This window comes from Notothenia coriiceps, unplaced genomic scaffold (assembly GCF_000735185.1).
Source record: "Notothenia coriiceps isolate Sejong01 unplaced genomic scaffold, NC01 NC01_scaffold00000281, whole genome shotgun sequence".
Lineage (NCBI taxonomy): Eukaryota > Metazoa > Chordata > Actinopteri > Perciformes > Nototheniidae > Notothenia > Notothenia coriiceps.
In genome coordinates, this window is record NW_011332982.1 from 66,996 (window position 1) to 81,549 (window position 14,554).

Here is a 14,554-nt window from a genome sequence, read left to right on the forward strand (position 1 = left end):
ATACGGAGAATGAAACGGGTGTTTATCCCGCTATAGTTCTTTACGTATGGACATGGTTCGTCCACACGAGGCCGTAACGGAACCGCGGAAACGGAGCCCTCAAACGATAACGCATCCCAAAGTGGGAAGGTCTGTTAACGTAACGCTTGTGGCGCCGTGTGTACGCCCTAAACTGTCATAGCCCCGCCTCTCCTGCTCACCCCCGTCATTGTTGATGCGTTTCACCAACAACAATGGCGGATCACAGGGTTGCGTTCGTGCTCCAGACGCTACTGACCATGCTACAGATGTTAGTGCAAAATCTACAGCTCCTCTACCACAACCATCAGCAACAAGTGGACATGGAGAACTACATGAACTACATGTTGCTAAAATGTAGTTCTCCTAGCTGCTAAATCCACTGCGGAGAATAACCAAAAGGGCAACCAGGCAACCATGCAGGAGGGGTCTTATTTGCTGCTTTTAGTGTATTTTGTGGCGGAAGTACAGCGCCACTGACAGGCCCGGCATATGTACTACAGCGTCTCCAGCTGGTCGAGCGGTCTCGTGTGGGCGGACACGTTTCTTGTGCTGATTCCGTGTGGACGGAAGAATTTTTTGATATCGACCTCGGTTCGTTTTCGTCTCTGTGTGGACAGGGCCTAAATGGTGAAAAAAGGGCCTATAAGTGCATTCTGTGTGTAAAGTTTCAAGTTCCTTACATGTTGTCTTCACGTTTAAATTTAACAAGATGCGGCATCTATAAACCATCTATAGACCTATATTTTGCAAGTTAGGGTGAGATTAATCCAACCTACAAGTAAGAAATACTCTCAAAATGTATCTCAATACACATATTTGCATAAAAGAAGCGCTCAAAAGCCACTTCCATGGAGCATGTAACATGTAAAGATTTCAACACATGCAGCTAACACAACAACTCAATACAGTTCACTTAGCACTGAAAAAAGTTCACTGGGACCTCGATGGTATGCCAGGTAGTTGATTGTGCTTAAAGCCTCTGTTTGCTCAATTTTAACATGTAGACTACATGGAAGGAACTTGTTACTGAAAGCACAAAATACCCACATAAAGACCCCTTTTCACACACATTTTCAAGGTTCTAGCAATGAATCCACATTACCAATCTTGCCACATCTCAACATTCTGATGATGTTAGAGCCCTTGAAATGTGTCACAACATTAATCCAACACTTTGTTTTTAGCAGGAAATATAGAGATGTCCATATGTATATACTTTGGGGGTGCATACTGCCTGTGGACCTAAATCCACATATTTGGCTTTTTTCCAATTTCAAGGGCCGGTAATGAAATGTATGACATCTGCTTGTTCACTTTCATCATTTTGATCCAGTGTGTATAGTCTTTTTTATGCCTCTACCACATTTAAGGTTTTACGAGTTATGCCAAGGTTTATTTGAAGGTATTTAAGACCAAATAGGTCCACCCGTCTACAGTAAGATGTGGTTTTTGGTAGGAATATGACTGAAGACCCAGGGGCCAAAAAACAAACAATGCTTTTTTTTGTCTCAAATGGCATAATATGCTACTATAATGACAGACGCCTCGGTGTATATATGTGAGGACCGATCCACTTCATGGTTGCCATGTATTGTTGTGGACCAGAGGGATTAGAGTGCAGCGCGCGAGGTCTGTTGGATAAGTTGTTCTGTAGAAGCCGTAAAGTGCAAATAGATGTGCATCAAAATCCCCTCCACAGCACAACCATGTCTGAAAATGGCCACTATGGGTTGTCTCTATGGGGGTATGTGTGTATTGCCTCTAGTATTTATCTGTACCTTTACAGTACAAGTGCACAGGGCAGCCCTAAAAAATACATCTCTTTGTTTGCCAGTCTGAACTGAACTTCGACTTCCCGCCTGCTTTTAACAAATCTGGGGCATACATATTTAATGTTTGAGCAACATTTAAAATGTAAACAAAACCTTTGTCTGATTCGTCATAATGCACTCACTGGAGAAAAATTGAAAAGTTTTGAAAAAACAACTCTGCTCCATTATTCGAAATTAACCAGATGCCTTTAAATCCTAGGAGAAGCTCTTGTTAACTTGATAGTCCGATATCATGGAAGCAAACATGCCTGGTAAGTTTATTCCAGCACTGAGAAACCTATAGAAGACTTGAGATTAACAAAGGCGCAACTGCCTGACTGCTATCTACTAATTCCCCTCCCAGTCAACCCAAATGTTTTTCAGATGCATCGTCTTAAGCAAGACTCATCAGTTCAACTGATCCTGAAGAAACTCTACAACATTTTTACAACAATATCTTCTATATTACTTAGAGACAAGTGTATCTCCATATGTAACATACCAAACACAAAATAAACTGTATTAAACCTAACAAACAGGACATGTTTTCTCTCATGAAAAAGAGCCATGAAGAAAAGGAGAGCTTCTCTTAGGATTGTGAGATAACTTGTTCTTTTAGAAAACAGAGCAGAATAAATCAATTAAAATACAGAGCTAATTGTTTTTCTCAAGTAAATGTATTGCACTTTGGTAGATTTCACACAGAATGACCCATTTCTGTGTGCCATTCCCAATCAATGATACATAATTATGAAAAATGTGTCATATTAGTTCATGAAAACATCAGTCATTTAAACAGATACCCCTTTTAGGAAATAAAAACTCTCAGTGTTATGGAATATGATGCTGAATAGTCATGCATGTGACGACTGATGCTTATGCCTGTTGTTTAATGATTTTCTTGTAATAATCAAAAAGTCTGACTGTTGAGGCACATGTCTTTAAGACATGTAAATCTACGAGTGCACTCTTCAACGTCTGTCTTTAGTTTACTTGCTTCGGGTCGGTGTTGGGGCTTCTCGCACAGCATTGACATGATGATTTTGCACTGCAACACAAAAAGAGTGTGATCTCCATCATTTACATGGACGCTGCCATTTCCCAAGAAGCTCCATATACTCCGCTGACTTTAATTGGGCAACCTACCAAGTAAAGAAATCTGTTTTACTAGCTATTACAAATGTGACTACATTATACATACAACAGGCTTTGTTAGGCTACTTATTACATGAGGCTTCAAATATGTTTTAACAGTCCAAACCCCTATACACTAACATAACCAGTGCCCTGTTGGAGGCCTTGACGAATGGCTTCCATCCTGTGAAAAAAATGGTTTTATGTGTCAAGCAAATCAAAGAATGCTGGTGTACCTCCAGTGGAAAATGTTGTTGAAACCCTTGAGGTAACATCTGGTCTCTGGCATCATCCCAAATCTAAAATTCATGTGATACAAAAAAAGGGAGAAAAAAACAAGCATGTTGTTAGTGTGTTAGAAATCGATAAGCTGCCAAACATTTCCCAGAAGGTGTCTTGAGATGTCACAGCCAGAAGAGCACTGGTGACCAACATCCATTTGGCTGTTTCAACTTCAAGTTCCTGCTTTTGTGAATGCTGACTCACTGTCATGACTTACTAAGACACTTGAAAATACAACAGAGCCATTGTTATTATAGCATACATTTAAACCGTATATAACTGTACAAAACAGACTATATATACAGTGGGGCAAAAAAGTATTTAGTCATCCACCAATTGTGCAAGTTCTCCCACTTAAAAAGATGAGAGGCCTGTAATTTTCATCCTAGGTATACCTCAACTATGAGAGACAAAATGAGAAAAAAAAAAAAAAAAAGAAAATCCAGAAAATCACATTGTCTGATTTTTAAAGAATTTATTTGCAAATTCCTCAGTAAAATAAGTATTTGGTCACCTACAAACAAACAAGATGTCTGGCTCTCACAGACCTGTAACTTCTTCTTTAAGAGCCTCCTCTGTCCTCCACTTGTTAACTGTATTAATGGCACCTGTTTGAACTCGTTATCAGTATAAAAGACACCTGTCCACAACCTCAAACAGTCACACTCCAAACTCCACTATGGCCAAGACCAAAGAGTTGTCAAAGGACACCAGAAACAAAATTGTAGACCTGCACCAGGCTGGGAAGACTGAATCTGCAATAGGTAAGCAGCTTGGTGTGAAGAAATCAACTGTGGGAGCAATTATTAGAAAATGGAAGACATGCAAGACCACTGATAATCTCCCTCGATCTGGGGCTCCACGCAAGATCTCACCCCGTGGGGTCAAAATGATCACAAGAACAGTGAGCAAAAATCCCAGAACCACACGGGGGGACCTAGTCAATGACCTGCAGAGAGCTGGGACCAAAGTAACAAAGGCTACCATCAGTAACACACTACGCCGCCAGGGACTCAAATCCCGCAGTGCCAGACGTGTCCCCCTGCTTAAGCCAGTACATGTCCAGGCCCGTCTGAAGTTTGCTAGAGAGCATTTAGATGATCCAGAAGAGGATTAGGAGAATGTCTGTCATATGGTCGGATGAAACCAAAATATAACTTTTTGGTAAAAAACTCAACTAGACGTGTTTGGAAGAGAAAGAATGCTGAGTTGCATCCAAAGAACACCATACCTACTGTGAAACATGGGGGTGGAAAACATCATGCTTTGGGGCTGTTTTTCTGCAAAGGGACCAGGACGACTGATCCGTGTAAAGGAAAGAATGAATGGGGCCATGTATCGTGAGATTTTGAGTGACAACCTCCTTCCATCAGCAAGGGCATTGAAGATGAAACGTGGCTGGGTCTTTCAGCATGACAATGATCCCAAACACACCGCCCGGGCAACGAAGGAGTGGCTTCGTAAGAAGCATTTCAAGGTCCTGGAGTGGCCTAGCCAGTCTCCAGATCTCAACCCCATAGAAAATCTTTGGAGGGAGTTGAAAGTCTGTGTTGCCCAGCGACAGCCCCAAAACATCATGCTCTAGAGGAGATCTGCATGGAGGAATGGGCCAAAATACCAGCAACAGTGTGTGAAAACCTTGTGAAGACTTACAGAAAACGTTTGACCTCTGTCATTGACAACAAACGGTATATAACAAAGTATTGAGATGAACATTTGTTATTGACCAAATACTTATTTTCCACCATAATTTGCAAATAAAGTCTTTAAAAATCAGACAATGTGATTTTCTGGATTTTATTTTTCTCATTTTGTCTCTCATAGTTGAGGTATACCTATGATGAAAATTACAGGCCTCTCTCATCTTTTGAAGTGGGAGAACTTGCACAATTGGTGGCTGACTAAATACTTTTTTGTCCCACTGTATATATATAACTTACATGCATTATTCAACTGTGTAATATTCACATCACTTTGGCATGTTTTGTAATTTGTACATAATTATTGTTGGTATAAGTTGTAGTACAATGTGCACATTTTTTATTTGGCTCCTCTATGCGAATAAATATACATTATTTTGTTGGTATTTTATTGTAAAATGGAGCAAATCTAATCCTAACCCTACTAATGACTGTTGAAATATGAATATCAATTGCATAACACCTATTTTCTATCAGTTAGCTAAATATTTGTATAATAAACAGTTAATACCAACTGGAAATCATTTAGGAATCTCAATAACTCACCGGTTTCCTTTCATCAAGTAAGATCTTCCAAAAGACTTCAAAAAAGATCAACCCCAAAGCAAATATGTCCACTTTTCGATCATAACTCGTGCGCCTGTTTTTCTGTTATAAATAAGAGCAAAATAATAATGTTAGTTAGCTGGACAGCATCATTAGTGGTTAAAATCTGCATACATGTTTAATAACACAGAACATCTCACCTGCTCTGGAGCCATGTATCCCGGGGTTCCTTTGTACACCGTTCTCTCCCTCAGGTTGTCAGCATCGTCGTCATTCTCATCCGTGACCAGACCAAAGTCTCCGATCTTCACTTCTCTATCTTGCCTAAACATGATGTTGGCAGGCTAACCATGGAAAATACAAAAAGAAACCTGTAGCTTCATGATCGACGTGGTGTACTAAACAATGTTTTTTTTTCACTTTCTCTCACCTTCAGGTCCCTGTGTATGAGCATCTTGGAGTGAATGTACTCGACTCCGCTGACTATTTGCTGAGCAATAGCTAGACCCTCTTCTCTTCTCTTGGAGTCTCGCAGCGATTTCTTCACATTCTGAACATTCTTCTGGTCTATCCACACTCTGAGTGTAGTTTCACACAACTCCATCTGAATATAAAAGAACTTAACCGACGAATTACCGGTTGACCTAGAAAAAGAGAAAAAAATGGTTTCTTAAAGAGGCCCTTTTAGCTTTTTTGAGTTTTCCCTTTTCCTGTAGTGTGTTATATAGGTTTGTGTGCAAGTAAACTCCACAGGGAGTTTCTCTCCCACACACTCCCCCCCTCGGCCTGAAACACCTCCATCGGACCCCTTTGTTACTTCAGTAACATAGTGACTACACAATGTAACACTCGCTTCTATTGGCCAAGTCTTTCATTGGGATTGATAGGCGAGGGGCGGGACATCTCTAAGCGGTTGACCAATCACAACAGATCCGGCCAGCTAACCAATCAGAGCAGACTGGGCTCTGGTTTCAGACAGAGGGTGAAAAGCAGCACAGCCAGTATGAGAAAAATAAAGAGCTTTTTGAACATTAAAGCATGGAAACATGTCGCAGTAGAGGCACAAAATACTAATTTGAAAATGAGCAGAATATGGCCTCTTTAAATATAACTAAAACTATGCTCAAATATGTTTGTCAATTATTTTAATGAATAACAGGAGATGATGACAAGAGGACACCAACTGTGACGATTGACATGCACTATCAAGTTTGAGATTTTGATTCAGAAAATGTAACTTAGTTTAGTATAATCTGATTACTAAAAAGGTAATTTGACACAGAAAAAAAAAAACAATAGTCCTTAAAAGATGGCTGACAAAATAAAAGAGGAAACATTCATTGACCAGTATTGAAGTAAAACGTAATAAAATGTTGTTGACTAAAACTATATATGATAAAAATGACTTAAACTTTAGTGCGTGTGGCTTACTGTGAGGAACTGCCACTGTCATCTTTGCTGTCCCATTGGTATCCTGAATCCTCCAACCAACAGGTGTAGTATCGCACGATGTTGCTGTGATGGAGGTCTGACAATGCTGTCACTTCTCGTAGAACTTTTTTGATCCTGATGAGAACAAGAACATGGATCAGTTAATGAAACATACCTTTGATTATGCAAAACAAAAAATGTAAAGGAACACAGCGCTTAAAACGGAAACAAAAGGAAGCATCTTTCATACGTTACTTACTCTTTGCAAGGGACAATCTTTATAGCATAATCCTTCTTTAGCAGTTTTTGTTGTGCCTTATAAACACGACCGAAGCTTCCGCTGCCGAGGCGCACAATGGAGTCAAATTCAGATGTGAACCTGTTGAGGGAAAAATTGTGACAAAACAAAATAAATATACATACATAGAACAGAAGGTAAAGGCCACAGCAGTGTAAATATGATACTATGCTACTATATTATTATAGTATTTTCCATACCTTGAATTCACTGACTGCTTTGTAGTTTCCTTAATTGGACTACTTCCTGTCTTCTTGTCATTGAAATTGATCACATCCTTTATAAATGATATAAGGACAGTTAAAAAGACAGACAAAAAACAACAAACGAATCCAGCACGATTGATATTTTCTTACATCTTTGCTGCTTCTGGGGACATTTTTGAAATTTGCTGCAATTCTAGAAAAAAAAAGAACTATCAGAAATAACATCTGGTGAAATATGATGTACTGTAGCTTTAGCGTGAACCGGAGAAGATGCTTTACCTTATTTTTGGCTTCACGTCTGGACTTTGAATCTTTTCAAAAAGAAATAAAACACAGCCAATTATAATTGAGGGTATATATATATATATATATAAGAAGAAGAAGAGGAATTGGGAGGGATGAAACCCTTTTTAATGGTCACACATGCAGAGCACACAGCACACACAGTGAAATTTGTTCTCTGCTTTTAACCCATCCTAGTACCAGGAGTCTAGTACTAGGAGCAGTGGGCAGCTATTGCACAGCGCCCGGGGAGCAATGGGAGTGGGGGGGATTGTCCGGTGCCTTGCTCAAGGGATATATGCAAAATTCATTACTTAATTTCCTAAAGAAGTCTGTAATTACTACTCAGATTTCAATGCTGTGAACTACACTAATATGGCCGCAAATATTGACACACCCTTGGTTTTGCTAACTTGTAAATGTCCCCTCTGTGGGACTAATAAAGGTATTCTGATTCTGATTTGCTCACACCAAAAATGTGTAACCCTAAAAAGCATCCTCCTAATTGATTAAGTCACTTGCTGCTATTTTTCCAATAGCAGAAAAGACAATTAAATACATGAACAGTTACGTAAAACATTAAAGGTTAATAATCCAACCTTTGTAATAGACTGAGCAGTACCAGCTGAAGAAGTATCAGAATCAGAATACCTTTATTTGTCCAGCAGAGGAGACATTTACATTTGTTACAGCAGAAAGAGCCAAAGAAAGCTTAATGTTAACTAAGAAGCAAGCATAAAAAAAAAATTAAAGATACAACATTTTAAAATATGACACAATTTACACAATACACATCCTGTAACAATTCTGAAGATATAGCAGCCAGGTATATATTGCACAGTTATTAACGGCATATATATATATATATATATATATTGTACATCATTTGTATTTCAATGTATGAAAGCATTAAGAGGATAGCACAGGAAATAACCGACCTTGTCCTCAGGAAGATTGGATAAATTTGAGAAAACAGCTGAGTCAGTTGAAGTCTTGGGCAGACTTTTAGGTTTGGGATTAAGGAACTCCCTTGGAGAATAAAATGAGACATTATAGTAAAAGATTCTTAACATGGAATTTTAACATATGGCGTAATCCTTAGTCGGTGCCTTACGGTGGGCTCGGTGGCGTGGACACCCTGGCAAGCGCCCCGTCATCAGACGCAGCTGAGCACAAAGATGCCTAAAAAACACAGAGGAACACAAAGTAATGAACATGCCTTTCCTTCCTCTTCCTCTTGGCTTAATGCACCACAATATTTCTCCCCTCTAGACTTGAAAACAACATCATTTGTTATAGGCTTTTCATTAAGCCTGGAGAAACTAGTGAGTATTAACTACTTACCTCCGTAGTTTTACTGCCACATATCTCATTATATGCAAGCTTGGCTGCTTCCTCTTTAGCTTCTTTTTTCGTTCTCCCAGTGGCAGCTGGATACTCTTTATCACCAACAATGAAGCAACAGCATCTAATATCAGAAAAAGGTTGTATTGATTGCTTTTTCAAAACTGTGACAAAATAGCTGGAAAGTTGAGAAAATTAAGAGACTTACGGAACAGCATTATTTTGTCCCAGTCTTGTTGACTCCGATGCCCTTATACTAAGCCGTTTCTTTTGACCATATTCATTTAGCCAACTTGTATATTTGGGCTGAGTGAAACTTGTTTGTAGAACTGGTGCAGAAGAAGCTTCAGCTACCTTCTCGGTCTGTCAAGAAAATAAGAAATATAAATAAAGAAGATATGAAGATAGTGATTTGGTCTAATATACTTTGAAATACAAATACGGTACTCACACATGCAGTATGTCAATAAAGAGGTAAAATAATCTTACACGGTCAGGTGTTTTCTCCAACAAGCACCTCAGGGCATGTGTAGCTGCGTTTTGTTTGGCTTCCTTCTTGTTATTTCCCACACCATCAGGATACACATTACCATTCACGAATGCTCTGACTGTAAACCTGAGAAGAAATGGTAAAACTTTGTTGAAATGCAAGATGATGATGATAATGTGATGTGATGTGTGTGATGTCTTTGTGTTACAAAGACATGAATCTGCATTTACTTAAAATCCCCACAGTTGAAGTTATAAACGTACATTGTTGGACCTCATCGGTAAACTATGCAACTGCCACTGTTGGGGGTAGTTGCTGATGAGATGTCAAAGTTTATAGGTTATGAATGTGACCCAGAGGATATGTATGTCATGATGACCCACTTATTGTACATATGTGTTATTTTGTATGTTTACAGAGAAACCCATTTAAGTATAAGTAATTAGTCAATATTTACGATAATATAAACTACGTTTTATCTCAGAGACTGTATGAAAATAGTTCATAAAAATATAACTTTATATGTTGCATGATTCAAACAGCAAGGCATCTCAAAATGATTTAAATGCAAATCAAAAGATTAAGAATTATAGCTGTCATCAAGATTTTGTAAACTACAATGCAATTTGAAAATTGTAATTTTATGATGTCAGAGTAAATACCACACATATTGGTAAAGAAACAGTAAATATATATTTTAAATTATGTTGTTAAATAACTTAAACAAATGATATGCCTGTATGTAAGATACACAGATATATTATAAAAAGACAATGAAAAATAAGCATCAGTAAATGTGGAACCTGTAGAGTAAGTACCTTAAGTACAATGTTGAGATACTTTTACTCCACTACAATTCAGAGGTAAATTATGTACTTTTACTCCACTACATTTATTTAATAGATGTAGTTACTTACGCAGATTTGGATTAAAGATGTGAAATATAATCAACACTTAAATAACACTTTAGCTACACCTGGAGTAAATTCACAAGCTACCCTGCAGTATCCAAAGTCATTAAAACTAGCTGCACCTTTACCAGCTTTGATAAACACTTTAATGCATCAATTATTATAATAAAAAAACATATCATACAGTATATGTTATTCTGAAATGTGCCAAACTGCATAATGAGTACTTTTACTTTTGGTACTTTAAGAATATTTTTGATCCTAATACTTTTGTACTTTTATCTTGAATGCAGGACGTTTACTTGTAACAGAATATTCCTACACTGTGGTTCTTCTACTTAAAGTACAAGATGTGAGTACTTCTTCCACCTCTGCACGTCTCACACCCATCTGCACTCATGCACACTAAGCCCTTGTCAAAAATGAATGAAATTACTGCCAGCAAGTGAACTTGTGCCTTTTAACGTTATGTTTAAATTAATTGCCTCAAATTGATGGGGGCGTCTATAAACATGCAAACACAAGGACATACTGGTATAAATAATCGTCTGTGCCACAGAGGATATGTATTGGCCCCCTGTGCAGTTCGTGCCAACCCTTACTGCGCTAATCGTTCTCCCCTACTCTAAACTATAACCAACGACACTCCTACACTACAAGGAAGACGAACTAATATGAACTTCTAATAAACAAACTAATATAACAATGTAGGCCTATACCGTTTCTGCTATAACTAGGCGCCCATGCCTAGACCCATTTCCTTATCTTCTACAAACAAACACCATGTCAAAATACTCTCAACACATACTATAGGAGTGTGTCAGGCTAATAAAGTCTCAGTAACTTAGAATCCTGCATGCATGACTTTAAAAGATGGCGAATCATCATTATGAATGCAACTCACGTTTTAATGTGATCCGGGCCAACAGATCCAACGTCCTCATACCTCAGCGACAACCGCTCCCTCTGAGCATACTCGTTTAGCTTAGCTACGTCCATTATGCATATCCCTACAGTCGGAATGTCATTTCAAAGTGCAACATTCAGGATATTAGCTATTAGCTAAAATATTTCAGTTTTCATCACAACTGTACTGCCCCGTGTTCTTCGTAGCTCGATTCCGCCTGACCGAATTAAGTTTCGTTTTCTCGGTTGACGACAACGTCACACATCGTGGCAGCCTTTAAGCAAATAGGAACCAATTGAAAGCTATAACAGTGAAACAGTTGTATGCTATATACAGTTTAAGGTTATAATAACTTTGGGAAGTTTATGGGAAAAGTTTAAGTAGTGAATGTGATTATTTTGTTTTTATAGCAATTAGGTAGACCACTGTTATAATGTTTTATTTTCGGCTTTCTACGATATTATATATAATTTGTCTTGATTTTTTAAACGTTTGTTATGTTTTGTTGTTGAAACGTTTGTAGCTTCAATAAGATATGTGCCTACCTTGACAAAACGCTGTAAGCATTCAAAAACTACAGATCCCAAGAAGGTTTAGGTAAGAGCCAAGTGCTAAGATTCATGGGAGCTGGAGTTGGTGATGGTACAGTTTGTTTTTTTAGAGGGTTTTTACCCAGCAAATAGAGGACCTATATACACTCACAACTAATGGTCACACACAAACAAAGGCACAATTACATTCTATTAAACCTAAATTAATGTGATTTATTATTGTATTATTAGGTTGCTTAAATACAAATTAAGATAACAAGGTATATATCTTCAAACATTTAATGAAAACATAGGATTTCAATTGCTCCTGAAACATATCTTAAACATTTAAAAAAGGTAAATAAAAAAGGCATCCTGAATTTCCCACTGACTTAATGTAGATTTCATAAAACCAAGACCGCCGTACACAGTAAACAGTGATATTCTTCCAGAGATGGAAACAGATTCAAATGGGAACAATAAATACATATTTCTGTACTGCTAATCGGCTATTTCCTTAACTGCTTAAGAACCAGGGGTGACGAGCCTGTTTCACAGCGTAAAATGCTCTCTGCACCCCCTTTTAACATTATGTTATGCAGGTTAAACATTTTCAACTGCTGTTTTACTGGGAACTACTTTTCATATTTTTGAGTTTAATCGTGGTCTGCTTCTGTGTCCCCGGGACAGTTAGAGCACAAGTCGTCTTCATCTGTAAGAAAAAAGAAAAAAAATGTATATAAAAATATCTGCAAAGGCAATAACAACAACAATAACAACCAACAGCCATGTTGCCATCACTCTTACCATTGTAGGTGGTCCCACACCATATGCAGTAAAAATGGATTCCTCTCAAATAGGACGTCAAAATGGGCAGTTTGTCAAAAGACTGTAACAAAGAGAGACACATATCAAATACATTCATTTTACTATTTACCTTATGCCAAGACAACGATAGTGTACTATACACTGGCAGAATGTGAGATACATTTCCTATGTATGCTTTTTGGCAACAATTATTTGAACTATTATTACCAAAAATGTATTTGACAACAGAATTGATTTGGGTTAATGTATTACAATTACACATTACAGCACTGTTAACAATACTGACGCTTAATTCAACAATCTCCTCTTCATCTTCTTCTTCTTCTTCTTCTTCCTCCTTCTCTTCAACATCATCCTCCTCGTCATTAGTTTCTATTTTAGGCCAGTACCAGTCTTCCCTTGGGACAGTGATGCCCTGCAAAGACAATATAGCCAAAAGATTTACACAAAGAAAACCATAAGGGCTGTTACTACATCGATTAAATGAAAAAATCATGGTCATTCTCATGGCACATTTGTATTTATTCTCAGTGAAAATAATTTAGTTCTTTAACAATAGCATTAGCACTGTATTATAGTGATGAGCTTATCCTTAACCTTCTGACTGTCAAGCTGCTCACAGGCTCGCTGACTCTTTCTGAGATCTCCTTCAATCTTCCGCTCCTCTCTCTCCGTCTTTACTCTCGACCTGATGTAAAAAAGCACACCGTCACACACACACATTTTGAAACATTTGAATGATAAGATGGGATATAGTCAGAGCCAAAGTGCATCTCATGGAGGACTACAAACTTCACCTAAAGTCTTCCAGAGACTTTGTCTCATTGTGTTGTTTGGCTCGTGTTTTCTGACGATAATGTTGAAGTTCCTCCTCAGCTTTTCTTTTCTTCACCTCTTCCATTCCAATTCCACCTCTGTCTGATTTAGCATTCAAAGACACATAATCAAGTCTGTAAGCCAGCAGTTGAATTTCACATACTTTTACCAAACCAAATGTAATTGTGTCACAAAGGTATTGCCTACCGGTTTTGATGTTTAAAGGAATTGGATCAACCCTTCCTGCTCCTGAAGAGGCAACATGTATGTAAATGAATACACACACTACAAATGCAAAACAGAATACAATTACATTAATAAAGAAGAAACTTGCCTGCCTTCCCTAGGCCTTGACCAGCTTTGTAACCCATTTTCTGCAGAATTGCAAATCCCTTGTTCTCATTGCAAATTGAGTTCTGTAAAGCTGCCTCTCTGCTTTCCTTCTCTTGCTCTTTATAGGTCTTCTGGCGGTTCTTGATGTTTGTCTCCTTGATCTGTGTCTCCTTCTTTATTTCTTCTTTTAACCGCCTCACCATGCTGACACCTGGCTTCACATCTGGTCTGAAAGACAGAGGGACATATAAACAGTCATTGGGATAATACAACACTGTCAGCATGGCTGTAAACTCGCACTTCTATATTTTCACAACTCTAAAAAAATACCCAATTTTCGTTTTTCAGTCCTGATACCACAGGACAATAATGTAAATCATGTAACAGTAAACGTTAATGTAGTAGCTTAATTAGAAATCTCCACAAGGCTTACATTTTACTGAGAAATGCATCGGACATATAGTCCTCTTCCTCATCAGACATTTTGACCACGCAAAAGAGAATAAATGTAGTAAATTAGAGCTACAGCACTTTAAAAATAATCCGGTTGTGCATTTGTATTTTCTTCACTGATGTTTGGTTCGTTCAAATACAAATTCCGAGTAGCTACAAGTGAGGCAACGAGTACACAGTTCCGGCAGTTTTGAGAAATATTTCCACCACCTCTTTTAATTTCAAATTCAA

The 14,554-nt window shown here is 38.1% G+C and overlaps 2 protein-coding genes across 2 annotated transcripts; both read right to left on the minus strand.

Moving 5' to 3' along the window:
* Positions 1–61: 61 nt before the first annotated feature.
* LOC104951309 (interferon-induced, double-stranded RNA-activated protein kinase-like) lies at positions 62–11,614 on the minus strand. The gene is made up of 16 exons (XM_010777975.1): positions 11,361–11,614; positions 9,545–9,671; positions 9,264–9,418; positions 9,056–9,179; positions 8,826–8,893; positions 8,650–8,740; positions 7,709–7,740; positions 7,580–7,622; positions 7,424–7,500; positions 7,185–7,304; positions 6,926–7,060; positions 5,925–6,138; positions 5,695–5,838; positions 5,495–5,596; positions 3,203–3,265; positions 62–2,880 (listed from the first exon to the last, which is right to left on the minus strand). Exons 1-16 carry the CDS (start codon positions 11,453–11,455, stop codon positions 2,743–2,745), a joined length of 1,728 nt encoding a protein of 575 aa, XP_010776277.1. The 5' UTR covers positions 11,456–11,614; the 3' UTR covers positions 62–2,742.
* Positions 11,615–12,101: 487 nt separating this feature from the next.
* On the minus strand, positions 12,102–14,485 carry gpatch11 (G patch domain containing 11). Its single transcript, XM_010778192.1, has 8 exons — positions 14,304–14,485; positions 13,872–14,098; positions 13,745–13,786; positions 13,519–13,639; positions 13,319–13,409; positions 13,008–13,136; positions 12,701–12,782; positions 12,102–12,605 (listed from the first exon to the last, which is right to left on the minus strand). Exons 1-8 carry the CDS (start codon positions 14,351–14,353, stop codon positions 12,550–12,552), a joined length of 798 nt encoding a protein of 265 aa, XP_010776494.1. The 5' UTR covers positions 14,354–14,485; the 3' UTR covers positions 12,102–12,549.
* Between the last annotated feature and the right edge of the window lie 69 nt (positions 14,486–14,554).

Bases quoted from the DNA above. Each gene is read 5' to 3' on its own strand.
- LOC104951309 (XM_010777975.1), bottom strand. From the start codon at position 11,455: ATGGACGTAGCTAAGCTAAACGAGTATGCTCAGAGGGAGCGGTTGTCG. The intron at 7,501-7,579 runs GTAAGAAAATAT...TCATTTATAAAG, and splicing joins TCCCCAGAAGCAGCAAAGAT to GATGTGATCAATTTCAATGA. The intron at 7,061-7,184 runs GTAAGTAACGTA...TGTTCTCATCAG, and splicing joins AAGATTGTCCCTTGCAAAGA to GATCAAAAAAGTTCTACGAG.
- gpatch11 (XM_010778192.1), bottom strand. From the start codon at position 14,353: ATGTCTGATGAGGAAGAGGACTATATGTCCGATGCATTTCTCAGTAAA. The intron at 13,137-13,318 runs GTTAAGGATAAG...TTGTCTTTGCAG, and splicing joins AGCAGCTTGACAGTCAGAAG to GGCATCACTGTCCCAAGGGA. The intron at 12,606-12,700 runs GTAAGAGTGATG...TTTTTCTTACAG, and splicing joins GTGTGGGACCACCTACAATG to ATGAAGACGACTTGTGCTCT.